The sequence below is a fragment of the Mobula birostris genome, chromosome 12 (assembly GCF_030028105.1).
Source record: "Mobula birostris isolate sMobBir1 chromosome 12, sMobBir1.hap1, whole genome shotgun sequence".
Classification (NCBI taxonomy): domain Eukaryota; kingdom Metazoa; phylum Chordata; class Chondrichthyes; order Myliobatiformes; family Myliobatidae; genus Mobula; species Mobula birostris.
In genome coordinates this window covers 52,938,016-52,961,128 of record NC_092381.1, presented here as the reverse complement: position 1 = coordinate 52,961,128, position 23,113 = coordinate 52,938,016, and the positions used below count along the sequence as shown (strand labels likewise).

General features: G+C 39.4%; 1 protein-coding gene across 3 annotated transcripts in view; it reads right to left on the bottom strand.

The window, feature by feature from the left end:
• frem1b (Fras1 related extracellular matrix 1b) overlaps positions 1 to 23,113 on the bottom strand; it is a 237,134-nt gene that overhangs the window by 64,404 nt on the left and 149,617 nt on the right. For all 3 annotated transcript variants that reach the window (XM_072274667.1, XM_072274668.1, XM_072274669.1), the window contains exons 20-23: positions 15,990 to 16,215; positions 9,401 to 9,545; positions 8,187 to 8,328; positions 3,541 to 3,736 (exon numbers count right to left, since the gene is read on the bottom strand). In XM_072274667.1, the coding sequence (XP_072130768.1) occupies positions 3,541 to 3,736; positions 8,187 to 8,328; positions 9,401 to 9,545; positions 15,990 to 16,215 (709 nt within the window). The remainder of the gene's footprint in view (positions 1 to 3,540; positions 3,737 to 8,186; positions 8,329 to 9,400; positions 9,546 to 15,989; positions 16,216 to 23,113) is intronic.

Below are 23,113 nucleotides of genomic sequence, written 5' to 3'. Positions count from 1 at the left end.
AGTATTTATACTGAATTTTTCTTCAACGTTTCAGAATAGTAGTCAAAAAAGTGGTTGTTATTCTCAAAGGATAATTGCAGTTTACAACAAATCTATATCCTTCCAAAACATAAAATCCCAATAGGAAAAGTGGCCCATTCATGGCTAACAAGAGAACTTAAAGACAGTGTATTTTTATCTCAAAGAGAGAAGTAAACTTAATGACTGGGAACAATTTGGATCTTCAAGAACCAATCTATAAGGAAGGTGTTGTCAGAATACTGGAAAGCAAACTAATGAGAAAGTATAAAGACTGTGAAAGCTTCCATAGATGGGCAAAAAAAAGTAAATGCTAATGTGGGTCCCCCAGAGATTTAGTCAGGAGAAATACACCAGCGTGTAAGGAAATAGCCCAGAAATTAAACATATATTTTATATCTTTCCATGGGAGAAAATTCAGAATACTTCTCAGAAGTATGAATGAAGAGCAAAATGAAAATAGCAATAATAAAAAAATAGCACTGATGGAACAGAATACTAATCAATCCTCAGCATCTGATGAATTGCATGAAAAATGTGATTATGAAGCGACTGGATAGGTTGGTTTTCATCTTCCAAAGTTCCAGTGATTTCAAACATCTTCCATAGATAGGAAATGTAATGAAAGGCAAAAATCAGCAACTATAGACCAAGTAGCTTGATACTGGTTGTGGTGAAAATGCTGAAATCTATTATTAATGAAGTGCAAGCAGGACAATTAGAAAATAATAATGATTAGAATCAATAGATTTATGAAGGACGAATCAAATTTAACAAATCTATTAGAGTTTTCTAGGGGTGTGATTGGAAGAATAGATAAGTAATATCAGTGGATTTTATCCATTGAACTTTTAGAGGTACTTGATAAGGTGCCACATAAGGGATTTTTGAGCAAAATTAAAACATGTGGGAATGGGGATAATACACTGGTATGAACTGAGGACTGATTAACAAACAAGAAAACAATATGAGAGTAAATAGATTTTTTTGGAATTGGAAGAATGTAGGGATCACAATCTACAATCAATAGTATAGATGAGGAGAACAAGAACAATATATCCAAGTAGTCTGCTTTTTCACAGTTATGTGGCAGTGTGGGTAAGTTTCAGAGTTCATATATGTCACCACATACAACAGTTTTTCTGTGGGTTAGGAAGAAGATAGAAAGAGGTTTCAGGGGTATACATATAAGACAAACTAATAAATTAGCAAGGACAGATAAGACTGAATACAATGCAGCAAAATATATGATCATAAACTTTGGTAGAAAAATAGCAAGGCAGGGTATTTTTCAAATGGTGAGAATTTGACCAATGTACCTTGTACACAACTCACTAAAAGTTAACATAGAAATATAGGTGGTTGGAGCAAAGAATTGTATGGGGGATCACAGAACTAGGCTTTTTACACAGAGTGAAGCACGCAAATGTATGGAATTCACTGTCGGCGATGGTGGTGCAGGCAGATACATTAGGAACATTTAACAGATTCTTAGATAGGTACATAGATGGTTATGTGGGAGGGAACGGCTAGATTGATCTTGAAGTAGGTTAAAAGTTCAGCACAACATCATGGGCCAAAGGTCTGTACTATTCTGTAATGTTCTATAGCAAACAGATAGGATAGCCAACAGTATGTTGGCCTTTATAATAAGAGGATTCTAATTCAAGAGTTAAGCTATCTCATTAGAATTCTGAAGGACATCTGATGCAACTGCATCTTATACAGTATATGTTTTATAAGCTTGATCTCACTACTGAAAACAAGGTATACCTGCATTTGTAGAATGATGTCTGTTAGACTAGTACAGTACAGCACAGGAACATTCCCGTCATCCCACAATGTATGATAGATGATGTACCACACAGGAACATTCCCTTCAGCCCACAATGTCTGCGCCAACCATGAGGATAAACTAAAATAAATCTGCCAGCCTGCATGTTATGCATAGTCGTCTATTCTCTGCATATTTATGACCACCCCTGAAAGCAAAACACAGGGACCTACTACCCCGCGTATGTGGAAAAAAAACATACCCCACGCTTCCCTTTCAAATTTTCCCCCTCTCACCTTAAAGCTATGTACTCTAGTATCTGACATTTCTACCCTGGGTAAAGACTCTGACTGTTTACCCTATCTATGCCTCTCATAATTTTAAAAGCCTCTATTAGATCTCCCGTCAGCTTCTGTTACACCACAGAAATCAAACCATTTGTCCAATATATCTTTATAGTTAATGCTCTTTAATCCAGGCAGCATCTTTGTTAAACCCTTCCACATTTCCTAAAAATCCTTTATATCCTTTCCGTAATGTGGGCAACAAGAACTGCACACAATGTTCCAAATATGGCCTAACCAAAGCTTCATACAGTGTGACATGACTTTCTGACTCGTATACTCAATGCCCAGACAGCTGAAGCAAGAATGCCATTATACTTTCTTTACCACCCTATCTATTTTTCAGGGAGCTAAGGATGAGCTCCTTCTCGGATCAATTGCAGGGACGGGGAGGAGGGATTGCCCTATAACAACAGATTGAGTAGCCAAGGCTCTCTTCTTAAGGTTAGAAGAATGAGAAGTGATCTCTCTGACTCTCACCCAAAGCTTAACAGGTAGATGCAGGAAGGACATTCACCCTGGATGGGAAGTGTAGAATCAGGCTTCACAGTCTCAGAATAAAAAGTTGACCATTTAGTATTGTGAGACTGTAGGAAGGAGAAAAACAAATCACTAGTGGATGGCAATTGCTTGGGATTCACTGACTAATAGGGCTCTGGTCTCAATGGATATTTGGATATTAAGTGACTCTGGGGATATGGGTTATGGCAGAAACGTGGTGCTAAGACTGAGTATAATCCATTAACACACTGACTGGCTGAGCAAACACAAAGGACTAACTGGCCTATTCATATTTTGTTTCTATGGTCTTACATTCTTAATGTCCCAAAGCTCCTTATAATCTAATAAAATATGTAACCACTTTTGTTGAGTAGAAAACGCAGCAGCAATGTTTGCATAACAAGCTTTCCCAAACAATATAATAAAGCATAATCTGAATTTTATGGTGCTGATGGAGGGATAAATAATGGCCAGGAATATGGAGATAAAATCCTTGCTCTTCTTCAAAGTAACACCCATGTGAGCTTCACATGTAGCTGAGAGAACTGATGGAGTCAAGGCTTAATATCCCATCTGAAAGATTGCACCTCTAACAGTAGAATATCCCGGCAGCATTGCAAAGAAGAGTTAGCCGAAGTTTCTGTGCTCAGGTCTCTGGAATAGACTTTGATTCATTAACCTTATGGTTCAGAAACATGAATGTCACTAATTGAAATACAGCTGATATGTTCCGCGCACTGAAGCCCAAAACACAAATTTTGTGGGCCATAGTAAAACCATTGAACTTGAAGTTCTAAGTTTTCAAACAGAATCTTTTTCCTACACCACTAAGATAAAACCTATCATTTAATATTTTGTAACAAAGCAGAAGAAACAGCTGTCCAAAATTATTAATTTACTCACCTTTCTTCATATTTTTCAACGATATATGAAAATTCTGGGAAGGGGATGAATTATCCCCATCTGTAACATGGAAACGAAAGCTGTCACGGCCTGTTGATCCCACAATGGTAGTATGGAGATACCAGAGTCGGTTCATATCGATATCTTCTTGACTAAAGTTCATGCCTGGGTAAAGTCTTATCCATTCAAACATAGTCTATTTAACGTGAATAAATAAACCAGATTAATAGATGATTTTAATACCAATTATATCATTGTATTTAGCCCTTGATTATGAAGCCTGTAATTTCCCTGGAGTGAAGAGCTGTCTCCACTGAACGATTGCTTCCCTGCTAAACTCGTTCTCTGACCTTGAGCAAATCATATAGTGAAAACTTCCTCAATGGAGCCATCTCTAACCTATTGCTGAGGTCTTGCCAATCACAGACATGCCTGGATACCTGGTTTAGCCATCACTGCTGGTTGAACCAGCCATCGTGTGAATAAACACTCAAAAACCATAAAAATCTGAACAATATTAAAATGCAATACATTTGGTAATAATGAAGTACATATGATTTAACATTTACAATGTAGAAGGAAGATATCCCTGTGTACATTCTGGGAAACTGCAGAAAGCTCACACTCCATTACATGAGAAGTGCAAGGTCAGAGCACAATTTAAAGACAAAAGTTCGGGACTTTCACATTCACATATGCTTGCATGACAGTGCCAAGGTCCCTGACAGTAAATGCCAGCAACTCCATATGGAACTGTCAGGCCTTTAAGAAGAAATAATTGCAGGCTGTAGCCAATTCCCCTTTCACATCATTCCCATCCTATGAATTACAACAATAGAGCATTTAAATAACACCAGGGTATGACAGCAGTGAGATGAAAATTCTTTCTGTACATTTTAAAATATTACTGCTCGTAACTGACATACAGTAAGGTTAGTTTCTTTATACCAACACACCAACTTTCAGCAGTTAGGATTCTATAGCAATAAAATATGTAACTGGCTAATGTGTTTTAGTAGCCTTGATTGTAGAATGTGCTTTGAGCAAGGCACCATGAAAACCATCTGTTCTTGCCCAAAATGTTTTTTCGATCCACTTGAGCAGGCAGACAAGACCGCTATTTCATGTTCTACTCTTAAGTATTTCATGTTAGTTAAGCTAACGAAGTCCATAAACACATTGTTGTCTATAAAGACCATTAGCTACTCTACAACAGTGTCCAGTTGTTTTTTAAATGTTCAATTGATCTTGCTTTCACCATCATCTGGAATTCTATTATGCACATGAAAAGCTTTTTGTGTAAAGAATATTTTCTTAATATGATTAATTTTATTAGTTTGATTTTTTAAACCTCAAAGTAGTTTCTGATGTTATTCCTTTCAAACTTTATAACCTTAAAAGGGGACCGAGACAAGTTCAAGTTTTTCTTGCTTTAACCTCTCTCAGATCCTGAACAGTGAGTGAAAAATTGTAGATGCTGGAAACTTACAACAGAAAATGCTGGACACACTCAACAGTTCAGGCAACATCTGTGGGAAGTAAAACTGAGCCAACATTTCAGATTTCAATATTATAGAGTAAATCTGAAATGTTGACTCTGTTTCTCTTCCAACAGGTGCAGCCTGATCTGAGTATGATCAATCTTTAAAACTAAACCCAATTGGTTCAGTATTTTTTGGGACATGTTGTGATTCTAGACCACAAGGAGTTAAGCATTAAACCTTTATTATCTACACCTTTGGCTTGTTCAATACATTTCATAAAATGTGCAACTCAACAATTTCTGTTAACTAATCATGGCATTCTGCATTTGCTTACATTAAGTTTAACTAATCCTCTTTCATTCCTGATACTTGGAGTTGACATCCACTCTAATCTAGACTATATTTTTAATTCATTAGGAATGCTTAGGCATCTGGTAAGACAGCATTTTTTTGCCCAGTTCTAATTGTCCTTGAGAGAATGCTGATGATCTGCTGTCTTGAAATGCTGCAAATTGTGTCCTGAAGATACTGTCTCTTTTATTCACCTCTTTTCAATCAGCCTTCCCAATATTACAACTCCTCTTTAAAATGCATGAATGCCTCACCTCAAGCTTCGCGTCTCTCAGTAATCCTTCATCAAGAACTTACATTTTTAGGGATATAATTTTCTCAAGTCGATGTAGGCATTACAGTCTTCCCTCATTATAGCACCAGATAGTCTGACTGGATTATGTACTCATGCTGTGGTGGCATATGAACGCATAATCCAATGACTCAGACGGAAAAGTGACAGCAGTTCAGGCAAACCTGCACCCAAGTCCACACAGGTAAAAGACACTGCACTAGAAATTCAATTGCAGAATGCAGCATTTACGTGATGGGATATAACCTAAAAGCCAATCGCTCTGCTCTGCTTGATCTATAGCAACTTCCTGAAACTGAAAAACCAAGTTCAATTTTTAATAGACATTGATTAAAGAGGGTTGCTGGGGTATGTTTTAGTAGTGCCATTGGGCTTGCTCAATGCAATTAATGCCACCTTCACCATGTGATACAGCAAGTAGGTACTCAGGCCTGCTCTACAGCAGCTGATGAGACCATGTAGCGCTGGCCTACTCCTGTCTCACTTACAGAATTTGCCTCATTTGTAATTTTGCCAGAAAGCCCAACCTTGAAGATTTCACAGTGACAACCCTAATGATTTCCTTCTTAATGGAAGTTCATCTTTTTTTTCTTTAGGATGTGCAGCAGATGGGAGAATCAAGTTTTCATTATTATGACACCTGCCATACTCAAATCAAAGTAAAGTCACATTTATTGTCATTGTCACAAGTATATATCTATGGAGGTGAATGAAAATTTACTTGCAGCAGAATCACAGGAACATAGCATCTGTTACCCAACGTTCACAAGAAAACCAAATTAAATATAAATTACACGAAATTGTACAAGAAGGGACTCTCAATTAGAGCAAAAGTAGTAATCAAAGTGGTTATAGTTGTTGCTATACTGAGGAAGTAATTAGGGTTGTGCAGGTAGGTCTTACAACCAAGTGGTTGAAGGGAAGTAGCTGTTCTTGAACCTGGTGGTGTGAGACTTCGGGCTTGGTGTTAGTGATGAGAAGGTGGCATGGTCTGCATGGTGGGAATCTTTGATGATGGACGTTGCCATCCTGTAGATACTGCCAGCGGTAGGGAGGGATGTATTGGCTAAATCCACAACTTCCTACAGCTTCTTATGTTCTTGTGCATTCAGATTGCCAAGCCAGATCAGTCAGGATATTTTCAATAGTACTTCTGTAGAAAGTTGTTCAAGTGTTCGGTGACAAGCCAGAGCTCTTTGGCCTTCTCAGAAAGTGCGGACACTGGCGTGAGTTTCTTGTGATTGTATCCATGTGCTGGGCCTAAGGGAGATCAGGACAGCTCAGGAATGATATTGAGAATAGACGCTTTGAGAGATCCCACCACAAAAGGAAATTGCAGAAACTGCAATATAAACAGAAAAATTCTGGAAACACTCAGCAGTCCTGACAACATATGTGAAACAAGAACAGAGATGATGTTTTAAACTGAAGACTCTTCATCAAAATCCTTTGTTCTGGTGAAAGGTCCTTGACCTGGAACTCTGTTTCTCTTTACACAGATGCTACCTGACTGTTGAGTGTTTCCAGATTTTTCTGTTTTTACTTATGATTTACAGCATCTGCGGTTTTCTTCAAAGTTGCATTGCTTGCCAGTGCTTCCTTGCACTGGATTTCGGAAGTACTGATTCTAGCACGTACAAAGGAATGCACTGTCTGTGTCGGATATTGCAGTTCAGACGCCCAGAATAAAACTGGCGTGGCCCTCTCATCCAATGGCACTTCAGTCTGTGTTTTCACACGTAGAATTAAAAAGCCAGGGTTAGCAAGAGAAGTAGGGCACAACCTTGATTTGCATGGTGACAATAATGCACATTCAGCTTAAAGGGAACATTTGTTGTCTGAACAAATTTGAACTGCTTGAGGTCACAAGAGCTAAGAAACCTGTGTTACGTTGCTCAGATCCCTAAACTTTGAGCTGTTCTGCTGGGCACGTGCCCTTGTAATCCTGACAGAGGTATTCAACACTGAATAATAACCCTGTCTCTTGAATATGAGACAAAAGCATGGCGAGGACAAATTGAAGACCATTCTTCACCCTGCTGCTGTTCCAGCAGCACAATAGCACTGCCAGAATTATTCAGCCTCTTGAACTGGTTTCCCAATTCAGTTGAATGAAATTATAAAAGGGAGGAGGAGGACAAATTTATTTGGTGTCGGTGATGAGCAATATTATAAAGAAAGATACGTTTCTCATGCAGAATGCCCGTGGGTTGTGTTTTCAACATGCTGGTGTGTCTTTCCTCCTAAACACTTACTTAATTTCATTGGAACCACTGACCACAGGGAACCTTCAGCAAACTGAAGAAACCACTATACAAAAGCAGAGGAAATCTTTCCCTCGGGTGCCACCACAATTTAAAAATAATCGTCCATGAATGATTAATGAGCCTTGCTTTTCTGAGGAGAATAATCACAGTTCCTGCATGGTGCAGTTATTTAAAGCCTGGAATTAGTTTTTCTCTGAATTCCTTCCATGTGTAGCATATGAGAATATTCTGAAGTTTTGTTTCAGATTTTACCTTTAACTGCAGCTGTCCAAATACAGGCGTACTGTTGATGATATAGTGGAGCTCAAATCGTGGTGTGTCCTTATCTTCAGCCTCTAAGGCCACACTGGATATCACTTTGTTTTCTCCCATTTCCACTTCCAATCCGGTGTTCCTAAACACACAACTGTCAATGTAAATCCGTCCAGTGCTTCAATAGTTTGGGAATGAATTCACCAGCACAGAAATATGTAATCTCTGGAATATTGTTAATTCTCTTTTAACCACTGAAAGCCACAGCACAGCTTCCTAAATCTATCAACTAACACTCCAACAATTGAAATATTTTACTGAAGTGAGCATATTTGATCTTTTAGCATTTTAAGACCATAGTCACAATGAAAGGATTTAACAAACCGACTGTTTTGGTATTTATCAATTTGTTGGATGGTAGACGTCAAATATCTAGAAACTGTAAATGTCTAGAAACTGAGCTCTGTCTAGTGAGCTTCAGATATATCGTAACCAGGCTGAACATCCTCACACATACATTTGCCAGCAAATGTTACTGGAAAGCAATGCAGTAAATGGAAAGTTTAGCAGATTTTCCTTTCCTTTGCTCTGTGTGCTGAAGCCAACTGCACCAGTGATACTAGTATCCCAGCTGAAATCAGTCAAGTCAGCACAGGAACTTGGAACTTCCTTGGCAGTGCTGTTGAGTTTCACACTGCAAAGTTCACATAACTGCTGGACCAAAAAAAAATAACCGAACCCATCAACTTGAACAAAGGATAAAATGATGATTTAAGCAGTAGCAGGTAAATTTATTTTATAAATTATTATTTATAACAGACAACGTTGTCCTTTGTTGTCATTCAGATATATACAGGAGCATGGGCTTTGTATAATCTGTTGCCTAATCTGATACCATTATGTTCCTTGATGTCCTTATTTTGAATTTTTTATATATTTTGATAAATTTGCCAATCACAGTGAGAGTAGTTTTAAAAATTCTTCATTAATTGATGCTAAATAGTAATGCAAGAAACTATCCCATCTTTGATCATTACCTAGCGGTTCCAAGGACAAGCCACAAAATGAAAAAGAAAAAGAACACAAATGAAAAACTGAATTAAACTTCATGAATCATTTCTCACCTCCCTCAAAAACATGCTTACTCACTGCTCCCGTTGAAACTACACAAGGAATTCATGCTCTGGATCTCTCACCAGAGAATCAAAGCTTACTTTGAAATAACTGGTTCCTCATCATTGACTGATATAACATTGATATATACTGTGCCGTGGACCATGTGCTTGCCATCTGTCAGTTGGATGGTAAAAAAGTCCGTTAGGGTTTCTGTGTCATCGTGCATGTACATGAGCTTCATTCCTGCAAAAAGAAGTTATAACGAATCAATGAGTGCACGTGACCCCCTAAACAGCTAAGCTCTCCACAATCACACAGCACTTCATTAAGCATAGGGTATTGTTCAGTACAAATATGATGAAAAGATGCCTCAGGGTAAGTTCACTTATGGCATTACATGAAAGACAATTCCAGGTTTTACTCGCTCAGGTGCCATACTTCGATTTTATTTGGTTTCATCGATTAGACAACTTTTGAAGAAGTTAGTTGAGAGTTATATCAATTAAAAAAAAAGTTACAGCAGAAAATAATCTACAATATTAACAACCTGTAACCTAGGAAGTCAGGCAAAACATGAAATGCAGGTATCTAACAAGGAAATCAATGCAAAAATATTTCTTAGATGTAGATTCCTCCAGGCAATTAAACTCAGTAAAAGATGCAACCTTACAATAACATAGGCATCGTTTCCTCCAGCAACAGCCATTTTCATTTCTCACCCCACCAAAAGTCGATACCCAAATAAAGGAGTTTAAAAAAAAAGAAAGGTTGTTCTAGAGCCTTTGTTTGAATTGCCAGCCCTTGTTTAAGTGAACACCCAGCCACACTTGGGCTACAGGAAGAAATTGTCAAATATCTTCTACTATGAAGACAAGATATTCTGACTGACGCCCTGTAAAGTAACCAGTTGGAGGACATGAAGCTTACCTGAAGGTATTACAGTGAAGTTGTGGCACATGGATTGAATATTATATCAGGTTTTGTGGATCTGCCATTTCTACTTCAGGGCAGTTAACATATCAATGTCCTAAATTAGGAAAAATGCACTTCTCAAATAGTAAGAAAATGATAGAAATACTCAGAAGGTCAGGCCGTATCAGTGGGAAGAGAAACAGCGCTAATGTTTCAGGTTGTGGGCCCATTGTCAGATTTGGAAAGGAAATCTCCTTCCCAATTCTGAAGAACAGTCTTCAACCTGAAAAAATACCTCTGTTTCCCTTCCTAGAGATGTGGTCTGACTTCATCAATACTTTCCAGCATTTTCTGTTTTTTTAAAATTTTAGCTTTCCAGATTTCCTGCATCTACAATTGTTTCGAGCTGTACATCTCCATTTGTGGAGGTAGCTGTGGAATGCCCATGGGGACAACTCCCTTAAATCCATATCAGAAACCACCACTGCACCCTCCAGCAGTATGGGAGTTCAGCTCACTCCATTTCCTGCCATAGTCCATTTTCTGCTTCAATATATTTTTCTCCATTTTGTATTTTATTCCAAAGACTTTTTGTTCCATTCAGGGTCTTTTCCTTTCTAGGAAAAAAAACAAGTTTATTTCTGTATGTGGTTGTGCACTTTTACCCCCTGTTGACTGTTTTAGCACACCTATCATCTTGTAGCCAGTTATCTTTAAATGTTTGCATTCACACCACTGTGCAAGTTCTCAGCAGCATGTGCATCTCACATTGCAAGTCTATAATGAAAGTGCAATTGTGACCAACCCCAGGAGATCTGGCAAATTCTGAAATGAGTCTTGCAGAGAGTCAATTATGGAAAACTTTGGAAAACTATCACACTACTGTAACCAGCCCTCATCTTGTTTCAGCCACAGCCTAGCTATTATAACATCATTTATTATTCACAACACTCAACAATCTTCTTCATTTTGCAGTGTACACTTGTTTGTATTAAATTTTATCTGCTCTCGCTCAAAGTTAAAGTATATTTATTATCAAAGTATGTATGCAGTATACAACCTGGAAATTCATCTTCCCATAGGCAGCTATGAAACAAAGAAAGCTATGGAACCCGTTCAAAGACATCAAACTCCACCTTCCAAAGTGCAAAAAAAAAGTTTGCACTAAAAAAATGAGTGACAAACACAAAATTTAAAACACCAACCCACAAAGTCATCATCAAGAGAGTCCAGGCATATTCAATTCAGTACAATCTAGTACTGTGCCATTCCTTTTCTGCAAGCGACCCTAATCAAAATCTCACAAAATAACAACAAAAAAGGAGTGACCAGAAACCAGAAATACATCATAACCTGAATTACAGAGTCCAATCCACAAACCATGTTGATTAAACCTTGCCCAAGACTCAAGACTCTGGCACCATCCTCTGACAGCATCGAGGGAAAGAGAGGCTATTCAAATGCATGGACTTTCTTCCCAGAGCAGCGAGCGAGAGGGAGAGACAGACCATTACATGTAGACACCTTCCTCCGGCAGTGGCAAGCCAGAGTCTGGTAGACAGCACTGAACACCTGCTCATCCTCGCACTTGTCTCAATGATTTCAATCTTCACCTACACTGTAATCTGTGAGACCGGCCGGAAATGGAGGTGATCATGGGCCCACACTCCATCTCCAGGCTTCTTGACCTCGAAGCTACATATTTCACTCAAAAGCTCACTGAACAGCCTCAGAGACAGCCAGATTGCTCAATTGGCTGTACTCACTTCCTCATTTTACCCAACTCATCTCGAGGTTCCTTCCTGCCTGTCGGACTTCGGTCCTTTTAACCGTGTTTAATTAAACGTCAAGCCCAGCTTCTATGTCTTGAGTTGTGTAACAATTGGGAGCCAAGTAAGAAATATAAGGTATCATAAAAACTTGCACAGGATGTCTCTACTTCTACATAGAAACACATGAGATTTTCTGCATAAATCGAGTTTCTCATTGAAGATGTACGACTTTGCGGTTGATTCTGAAAATAGTTTAGGGATTTGCTTGGTACCTGACTGAGGAAATTCTGAAAGAAAGTTTTGTTTAATTGCAATGCCTCAAATTCTTTGGATCAAATTTCTTGTACACTCCTGTCTTAGTCTATGCTCATGTTTTATAGGAGAGCTTAAGGAAAAAATCTGCAAGTCAAGCTGGTCTATTACGTTTGTACACTGAACCACTTTAGATGGAGATAGATTGAGCAATCCAAAATATTCAAATAAAATGATGTTAGTGGATGACAGTGATGCTTTGATCATTGCTAATTGAATTAATCATGATATGAAAACATATTTAACATAACAAAACTTAAGAAATTATTAAACATCATAATACAGAAAGAGTGGAATATTTATTTTAGCAATTATAATTTGCAAAGTGAATGCTAATATCATTAAAATGGAAACACAAGGGACTGCAGAAGCTGGAATGTGGAGGAAGAAAAACTGAGCTGTTCAAGGAACTCTGAGTCAAGCAGCATCTATGGTGAAAAAGACACAAATGAAGTTTCAGACCAAGTTTCAAGCAACAGTTTGCTTATCGCTCACTGAAAAATTGAAATATTTTATCTTGACCCTTCATTGTTTATTTTCTGAACATTTAATGCACTTTTTAATGTTTTTGTTTTTCTTTTTATAAAGCACCCAGCTAGAGTTCAATACCACTCTCAGATAGGCATCAAAACATGCTATCGCACCAAACTGATAATCAAGAATACTAACTTACTCCTTAATATCCTATTTTGTGGAAGTTAAGTTCACCGTTAGAGCATTGTAAGCTTTCAAACCCAGATGTCATTGCTTGAAATGCTCTTATCAGTGGGTGCTGACACTGCAAGATCTGAGCTTGTGAATTTTAACTTCATTGGCCTTGTTAACGTTAAGAATCGTGTTAGGACTATAGATTATAGCTTTTTATACAGCTTCTCTCTTTAATGCAAAGTGCTGAAATATAAAAAATAATTATCTGCAGGCACATACTATTGGCCACATGGAAAATTAATATCATGATTCTTTTTAAGCTGGTTGTGGACTACACCTCAGACGGTTTAAGAAGTTTAGCGTAAGTCCCCAAATCCTAAGAACTTTCTACAGGGGCACAATTGAGAGCATCTTGACTGGCTGCATCGGTGCCTGGTATGGGAACTGTACTTCCCTCAATAGCAGGACTCTGCATAGAGTGGTGCGACAGCCCAGTGCATCTGTGCACTTCCCTCAATTCAGGACCTTTACGGAGACAGGTGCGTTAAAAGAGCCCAAAGGATCATTGGGGACCTGAGTCACCGCAACCACAAACTGTTCCAGCTGCTACCATCTGGGAAGTGGTACTGCAGCACTGAAGCCAGGACCAACAGGCTTCAGTACAGCTTCTTCCACCAGGCCATCAGACTGATTAATTCATGGTGATACAATTGTATTTCTATGCAATGTTGACTGTCCTTTTGTACATACTATTTATTACAAATTACTATAAATTGTACATTCAGATGGAAACAAATGTAAAGATGTTTACTTATATATGTGAAAGATGTAAGAAATAAAGTCAATTCAATTCAATTCAACTTAAGAAATCTGTCTCCATATCTCCATTTAAGAAAATATGATCAACCCCCTAGACATGGTGAAAATACACAAGGTAAAATCAGTACATACTGCCTTAATAAAAGGCTTATTTAGTCAGCATGATGAGATTTGAACCATTTTATATTCTTCAAAATGCTGTAAGGCTTTGTTTCAGGTGATGAGCTGCTTGCAGCTCTCTGGTGGTTCTTTTTTAAAAATGGTCAGTGTGGAGCTGGGATTTGTCACCTGTAATTACTGGGATCATGCACCATCTTGAACTGCCATTCTCAGTTTGGGAAATGAGAGGGGAAGTTACAATTGGTTGCATTTTCCCTGGCTGAGGCAGAAGAAGGAGCTTGTCAATAATCCAACAATCCTCCTGGAAAGTTCAACTACATGCGTGCCAGCTGAGAAGAGGATTGGCTCCTGCTGCAAGCCTGTGCTGGTTGAACAACGGGCTAAAATCCATAATTTTGGCTCTGATGCAATGACATCTGATGGTATCTGAGATTGTAGGAATGACACTTTCAGTTAAATTATTGGAAAATAGAAAGCAAATAGTTTTGTATTTTCATTGTGTGAAAATAGGAAGCAAATTCTTAATTTCACTGTTCACTCACTACATCCCTTTTTCACATCAATGCACACCTAATTGTAGTCTTACTTAAAGCAACAGCTATTTCTATAATCAAGGTCAAAGGGTTTTAACTTTTAGCCTACATTTCAGATGAGCTCCTTTGTATGCACATCCAACCTCAAACATTTTGTTGCTTATCTCAGTTTTTACAATTCAAATTAAGACAACGAGTTAACACAAGTACGGTTATAATACTGTAATTGTAAAATATCAAATATATCAGTTACAATTTGCTATGGTATGGTTAGTACTTTGTTGGAAGTTCAATACATCGGGAAATATCTACATTGTATGAAGTTCTTCTTAATTTTGATTTAAATTAATTGGATGAATGCTGAAATCAATTGTTTTCCACCTTGAATTTCCATACTCCCTAAAATATAGTCCTCCCCAGTCTCTAACCAATATATGGTTTATAATATACAATATATCTCAAACCCTCGTAGCCCTGGACCAAAATATGGCACAGCTGAAGTTTGACAGCAGACACCTGTTTGACTCTGTGTACTTCCTGCTGCCATTCTTAACTGTTAGTTAAAGGATTATTTGTATCTCCTAATGTTTTAATGAGAATAGATAATCTCTTGGCATCAGTTAGCCCCAAAGGAGATCCTAAATGTCTAATGACTCACAAAATATGTAACATCTGACAAGAACACCTCAGGCAGCCATTGTTTGCAATCTTTATCTGGTAGTATACATTCAGCGGCCAAGTTATTAGCTGAACCTTCACACCTGCTTATTAATGCAAATATATGCTCAGCCAATCATGTGGCAGCAACTCAATGCAGAAAAGCATGCAGACATGGTCAAGAGATTCAGTTGCTGTTCAGCGCAAACATCAGAATGGGAAAGAAATATCATCTAAGTGACTTTGACTGTGGAATGATTGTTGGTGCCAGACAGAGTGGTTTGATATCTCAGAAACTACTGATCTGCTGGGATTTTCACGTACAGCAGTATCTAGAGTTTATGGTACGAGAAATGAGAAACATCCAGTGAACGGCAGTTCTGTGAATGAAAATGCCTTGTTAATGATAGAAGTCAGAGGGAGATTGCCAGAATGGCTCAAACTGACAGGAAGACAACAGTAATTCAAAGAACCAGGCCACTACAACAGTGGCGTGCAGAAGAGCATCTCTGAATGCATAACACATCAAACCTTGAAGTGGATGGACTACAGCAACAGATGATCATTTTATTAGGAGCAGAAGGTACCTAATAAAGTGGCCACAGTGAGTATATAGTTTTTATATTAAAAAGGAAGTAATTAAAATAATTTGTACTCCTTACCAGATACTGATCTTCAACTCTTATTAATAAATAATCTGCCAGAATTCTTATCTAACGATCTCTAGCAAAGTTATGGATGAAAGAATTCCAAATTATTTTCTTTTGACTGCAGACCAGACGATACTTGCAATTGCATTTGAACCCATATTTTCAACCTGAACTAACACGCAAGAAACAAAAAGAAGAGATATGGAGCCATGCAGTAATATTTGGTGTCCAGCAGAGGACACCTGCAGCACACAGTAAACAAACCTTGTTTGAGTTCATCCATGCTGAAGTTGTGTACTAGCAGACTGTGATATAGCACTTCAGTACTCAGCCGTTTGTACGTGGCAATATCGGTGCCATAGATAGCATTCAGGAGCACTCCATGGGATGGGGGATTAATCACTGAGAAGATGAGTGTATCACGAGGGACATCCATATCTACAGCATTCAGCACTCCAGGACCAATCTCACATGCATGGCCTTCTAAAATCTGCATCAAAATACAGTTTAATTTAGATCCAGAATCTTCTGATAACACAGAAATATATAACAGATTCCTTAGCAAGTATTAAGTTATGAATATTATATGTTTTATGGTAGTGCTTGAAAATTTTGGCCAACCATCCATGTGAAGAGGAGCGATATTGTGGGTGGAGAAATCACCGTTGTCACTATGGTGGAGAGAGCACAACTGTGAATTGAAATCAGGATCCCTGAATTTCCATCTTATTTTGGGTCCCCAAAAGTTCTCATCAACAAGCAACATCTGAAGTATTCAGAAGGTACCGTATCAGTAATTTTGATTAGGAAATGATTTTGCAACCCAAGTTCTAATCCACAGAAAATGCTAGGTTCTCAAAAATATGATCATTGAAAAAAAGGGTATTAAGAGGAATCTTAAGGAAGGAGAGGAAATAAGAAGGAGAAGGGAGAAGGGGAAAGGTTGAAATGATAGGTGGAGGGGTCGGGAAGAGGAAAGGGGGACTAGAGGGAACTGGGGGAGAGGGGTAGAGAGGAGGGAAAGGGATAGAGGGGGTGGGAAAGGGATAGAGGGGAAGAAGGGAGGGAAGAGGGGAAGAGGGAGGAAAGAATGTGGTGGGAGGGAGGTGGGAGAGGGGTGAGAGGGGAGAAGTACAGATATAAGGATCCAGATAACCCTGTGATGTCTGTCTCAGAGGCTGACGTCAGGTTGTCTTTCAGGAGGGTTAACCCTAGCAAGACGACAGGGCCCAATGGAGTACCTAGTCGGACTCTGAAAACTTGTACCTACCAGCCGGCAGGGGTGCTCAAAGAGATTTTCAATCTCTCATTGCTACAATCGTTCTCAATTGCTTCAAAAGGGCAACAATTATATCAGTGCCCAAGAAGAGCTGCCTGAACGACTATCATCCAGTAGCACTCACGTCTACGGTAATGAAGTGCTTTGAGAAGTTGGTTATGATTAGATTCAACTTCTGTCTCAACAAGGATCTAGACCCACTGCAATACGCCTATCACCACAATAGGTATATGGTGGATTCAAATCTCATTGGCTATTCACATGGCCTTGGTTCACCTGGGAAATACAAATACCTATGTCAGGATGCCGTTTATTGAGTACAGCTGAGTGCTTAACACAATCATTCCTACAACTCTGATCAAAAGGCTCCAGAACCTGGCCTTTGTAACTCCTCCTGCAACTGGATCCTCGACTTCCTAACCGGAAGACTACAGTCTGTGCAGATCGGAAATAACATCCCCACCTCACTGACAATCAACACTGGCGCATCTCAGGGGTGAATGCTTAGCTCACTGCTCTCCCCTCTCTACACCCACAACTGTGTGGCTACATATATCTCACATTTGCTGATGATGCAGCTACTGGTGGCAAAGTTTCAGATGGTGATGAGAGGGCTACAGGAGCAAGATGTATCAGCTAGCTGAGTGGTGTTTCAGCAACAACCTTGCACTGAATGTCAGTAAGACCAAAGAACTGAATAACTGTAGATTTCAGAAAAGATAAGTTGAGGAAGCACACACCAGGGATCAGAAATGGAAATAGTGAACAATTTCAAGTTCCTGGTCATAAATACCTCTGAGGATCTATCTTGGACCCAACATATCATTGCAGCTACAAAGGGGACGCAACAGTGGCTACATTTCTGGAGTGGTTTGAGGAGATTTGGGATGTCACCAAAGACACTTGCAAATTTCTACAGATATATCATGGAGAAAATTCTAACTGGCTGCATCATGATCTGCTATGGCAGGGGTGGGGTGTGGAATGGGACTACTGCACAGGATCAAATAAGTGCATAGAGTTGTAAAATTATTCAGTTCCATCATGGGCACAAGTCTCCACAGTATCCAGAACATCTTCAAGGAGCAATACCTCAAAAAGGTGGCATCCATTATTAAGGACCCCCATCACCCAGGTCATGCCTGGTTCTCATTGCTACCATCGGGAAAGAGGTACAGAAGCCTGAAGGCCCATACTCAATGATTCAGGGACAGCTTCTTCCCCTTTGCCATCTGATTTCTGAATGAGCATTGAACCATTGAAAACTACTCAACAACTTCTTTATTTCTATTTTGCCTTACTTATTTAATTTAATGATAATATATGTATTTACTGTAATTCACGTTTTTCTATTATGTATTGTGTTGTACTGCTGCCACAAAGACAACAAATTTCATGATATATGCCAGTGATATTAAACCTGATCTTAATTCTGATTCTTCACTTAGTTTTAACAACTATCAGTAGAAAATCAATAGAAAGGCTGTGGATTTTTGGATCATTGGGCTCTCTTCCAGGAAAGGTGAAGCTGTACAGAAGGGTTTGCACCTGAACTGGAGGGGGAATAATATTCTAGTGGGCGGATTTGCTTTTGCTGCATGGGGGGGGGGTGGGGGTTGCAGTTTATGTAGAGCTTTAGGAAGATGGGAACCAGAGAACAAGAACAGATAGTGGGGTGGTTGTGGAGAAAGATGCTGTTACATAAAAAAATCAGGAATCAAAAGTTTGGGCATCATGAGATTAATGTTCTGAGCTGCATATATTTCATTGCAAAGAGTATAGTAGGATGAGCTTAGGGCATGGATCAGCATGCAGAATTGTGACAGTGTAGCCATTAGACCATAAAACCATAGGAGCATAATTAGGCTATTTAGCCCATTGGGTCTGCTCTGCCATTTCATTATGACTGATCCATTTCCCTCTCAGCCCCAGTATCCTTCCTTTTCTACATATCCCTTCATGCCCTGATTAATCAAGAATATATCAACCTCTGCCTCAAATATACCCAATGACTTGGCCTCCACAACTGCCTGTGGCAACGAATTTCACAGATTTACCACTCTCTGACTAAATAAATTCCTTCTCATCTTCATTCTAAATGAGTGTCCCTCTATCCAGAGGCTGTGTCATCTGGTCTTAGACACCCATAACAAAGGAAACATCCTCTCCACATCCACTCTATCGAGGCCTTTCAACATTTGATAGGTTTCAATGAGATCACCCCTAATTTTTCTGAATTCCCATGAGTACACTCCCAGAGCCATCATATGTTCCTCATATATTAAGTCTTTTATTCCTAGTTTCTGTTTATGAACCTCCTCTGAACCTTCTCCATCCTTTCTTAAATAAGGGGCCCAAAACCACTTACAATACTACAAGTGAACCCTCACCAGTGCCTTATAAAGACTCAACATTACAATCTTGCTTTTATATTCTAGTCCTCTTGAATTGAATGCTAACATTACAGTTGCCTTCCTCATCACAAACTCAACCTGCAAATTAAGCTTCAGGGAATCCTGCACAAGGACTTGCTAGTCCCTTTGTACCTCAGATTTGTACCTCAGGTTTGTATTTTCTCTCCATTTAGAAAATAGTCAACCCTTTCTACTCTCAGTCCTTTAAACCTATTTTGTACCGCTGCAGAAAATCTTTCACTATACCCGCTGTTCTTCAGTAAGTCCATATCCAGCTTTCTTGGTTGCAGCCTTAATCTTTGTCTTTAGTGCAATCTTCACCCTAACAACCACCGGGTTGTGATCCGAGCCTATATCAGCACCTGGATAATTCTTGGCCATCCTAATACTTCTCCTGAAGCATTTCCTCACTGCAATATAGTCAATTTGTCTCCTTCCAGTATCCCCAGGCTTCTTCCAAGTGTATAATTTTCGTTTGGATAATTTGAACCATGTGTTTGCTACCATCAGCTCATACTGTTCACAAAATTGTATAAATCTGCCCCCTCTTTCATTTCTCTCATCTCAGCCATACTGACCAATGATATCCTTGTATTTCACATTGCCTATTCTAGCATTCAGATCTCCCATAACAAAAAGTACATCCAAGCTCTTTGCATTTTTTAAAGCAGATTCTACGTCCTCATAAAACCATTCCACCTCTTCATCCTCATGCATACGCTTGGACTATCGTAACATCGAAAGGCTTTCCTTTTAATTTTACCATTATGACTATCAGATATGGGCCAAAACCCATCCATTGCATTGTAGATTTTCTTCTTCATAATAATTTCAATGCCATTGGCGTGGCTCTCTCCTCCAGAGTATATCATCACAAAATCATTCTTGTCAACTGTTCCAGCCTCTGTCCAACGGACTTCGCTTACTCCCATGATATCCAGCTTCATTCGACATATCTCAAGAATTGCATTATCAAGCTTCCCCATTTGATACATTGTTCAAACATCCCATGGCCCTATCCGTAAGATACTTCCCATAGTTTTCAGTCTATCATTAGCCAGTGCCACATGTCCTTTCGGATTTGGTGTGCCGCCTTCATTCCCAACAGACCTACAATTCCCAAGGTCGTTATCTTCTTCCTTGTGGCTATGTACAGCAGAATTGCTCGCAAGGGGCCCAGGTTCATCTGCACAACGCATGTCTCTTCTAACTAAATGCATAGCATACGATTCATAAGAGGGAGATACGTGGTGAGGCTTTAATCTCTTCCACGATGATGGCCGTTGGCTCACAAGGAGCTCATCCGCCCTTTGTCAGGTCTTGTTTTTCAGTCCTGCTGGGTGTTCTCACACCCTCCTCACCAGATTGAGTGCGGTGGGGGAACCAGTTTAGTTGCGGACCACTCAACCATGAACAGGTTGCACTGGATTACACGGTTACCAGTAGCAGGGATGTGATGGCTGTTCGCTCGCTCGGCTCCGAGGAGAGCTTCTGCGTTGATGGCGTCAGTGTTTTCATTCAGTCGTGCGCTGAGTATAGTGAAAGATTTTCTGCAGCGGTACAAAATAGGTTTAAAGGACTGAGAGTAGAAGACATGGAGCAGACACCAGATAACATGTGGTCAAACCTGAAGGACTGTATGCAAATGGCAGCTGAAGAATGTCTCCCCAAAAAAAGGCGCGTAGCTAAACAAGCCCGGATGACGGATCACATTCTGAAGCTCATGGAAGGGAGAAGGAAGCACAAGAAGGATACATCTAAGTACAAGGAAATGGACCAACAAATAAGAGAAGAATGTGCAAAAGCTAAAGAACAATGGTTTATCAAACGGTGCGAAAAGATAGAGACCATGGGCATGTTGCATCATTCAAGGGATATGCACAGGGAGATTGCAGAGATGACCAACAGGAACAAGAAACAATCAAGGACTGGCATTATTCAAGACAAGGGTGGGAACATACTCTTTGAGAATGACAAGGTGGAAAGTAGGTGGATGGAATACATTAGGGAATTGTACTACAATGCTAGAAATGATCAAGTGAGTGAGAAGAACACAGAAGGTCTGGAAATTTTGGTAGCAGAAGTAAGAGCAGCCATTGGAAAGTTAAAAACTTGTAAAGCTTGTGGTGTAGATGGTATTACAGCCGAAATATTGAAATGCTTTGGCGACTCGGAGGTTGAGGAGAACACGAGGCTTTGCAATACAATTTACTGAACAGGAAAGTGGCCAACAGATTTTGTGGTGTCAGAGTTTGTCATGATCCCAAAGAAAAGTAAGAGCACAAAGTGCTCAGACTTTAGAACTATTAAGTCTTATAAGTTATGCCTTCAAGATCTTGTTATTAATACTTCTAAGCAGAAAAAAAAGGACAGTTCTTAATGAAATTAATGAGTGCCAGAGCGGATTTATACCAGGTAAGGGTACCCGTGAAGGATTTTTGAATTTGCCAATGATTGTGGAACGAGGTCTAGAAAAAAGAAGACATTTTCATGTGCTTCCTGCATTACGAAAAAGCTTTTGACCAAGTCAATCATGAACAGCTGGTCAGTTGCCTGAACTCATTCGGGCTGGATGGGAAAAATGTTCGACTGATTGTGAGTCTGTACTGGCATCAGAAGGCAGTAATAAGAACTAGTGGTGGGAATTCACCGGAAGTTGAGATCCAAAAAGGGTTCGCCAGGGCTGCATTATCTCCCCTTTATTATTTAACATTTACTTAGAGGTAATCTTCAGGGTGTTGAACGATGAAGTTGGTGTCCAAATTGGTGGAGTGACGGTGAACAACTTGAGGTAAACAGGTGATTCAGTGTTGTGAGCTGAGACTGAGGATGAGTTACTCAGAATAGTAGATAAGATAAATGCTGAAGGAGAATGATTTGGAATGAAAATAAATGCTGCAAAGACGAAGATAATGGCAGTATCACGGAAGAAAGAAGTCCCCAAAATCAGTATCAAAATTAACGGTGTAAGCATAGAGCAAGTCAAGAAGTTTGTGTATTTGGTCATGGAGGCATTTGAAATGTGGAGTTTAAGGAGAATGCAGAAAATTAGATGGGTGATGAAGGTCAGTACTATGGAAGTGTAGAAGAGAGCGAGGAGAGAAAAGGAGTTGCTGAAGAATGTACAGAAAAGGAAGCTGGAATATGCCGGGCACTTGTTAAGAGGTGGTAGACTGCAGAAATTGTTTTTGGAAGGGATGATAGAAGGAAAGAGGGAAAGAGGAAGGCAGTGAACTACTTGGTACATAGAAAAATAGAAAATAGGTGCAGGAGTAGGCCATTCGGCCCTTCGAGCCTGCACCGCTATTCAGTATGATCATGGCTGATCATCCAACTCAGAACCCTGTACCTGCCTTCTCTCCATACCCCTGATACCTTTAGCCACAAGGGCCATATCTAACTCCCTCTTAAATATAGCCAATGAACTGGCCTCAACTGTTTCCTGTGGCAGAGAATTCCACAGATTCACCACTCTCTGTGTGAAGAAGTTTTTCCTAATCTCAGTCCTAAAAGGCTTCCCCTTTATCCTCAAACTGTGACCCCTCGTTCTGGACTTCCCCAACATCGGGAACAATCTTCCTGCATCTAGTCTGTCCAATCCCTTTAAGATTTTATAGGTTTCAATCAGATCCCCCCTCAATCTTCTAAATTCCAACGAGTATAAGCCTAACCCATCCAGTCTTTCATCATATGAA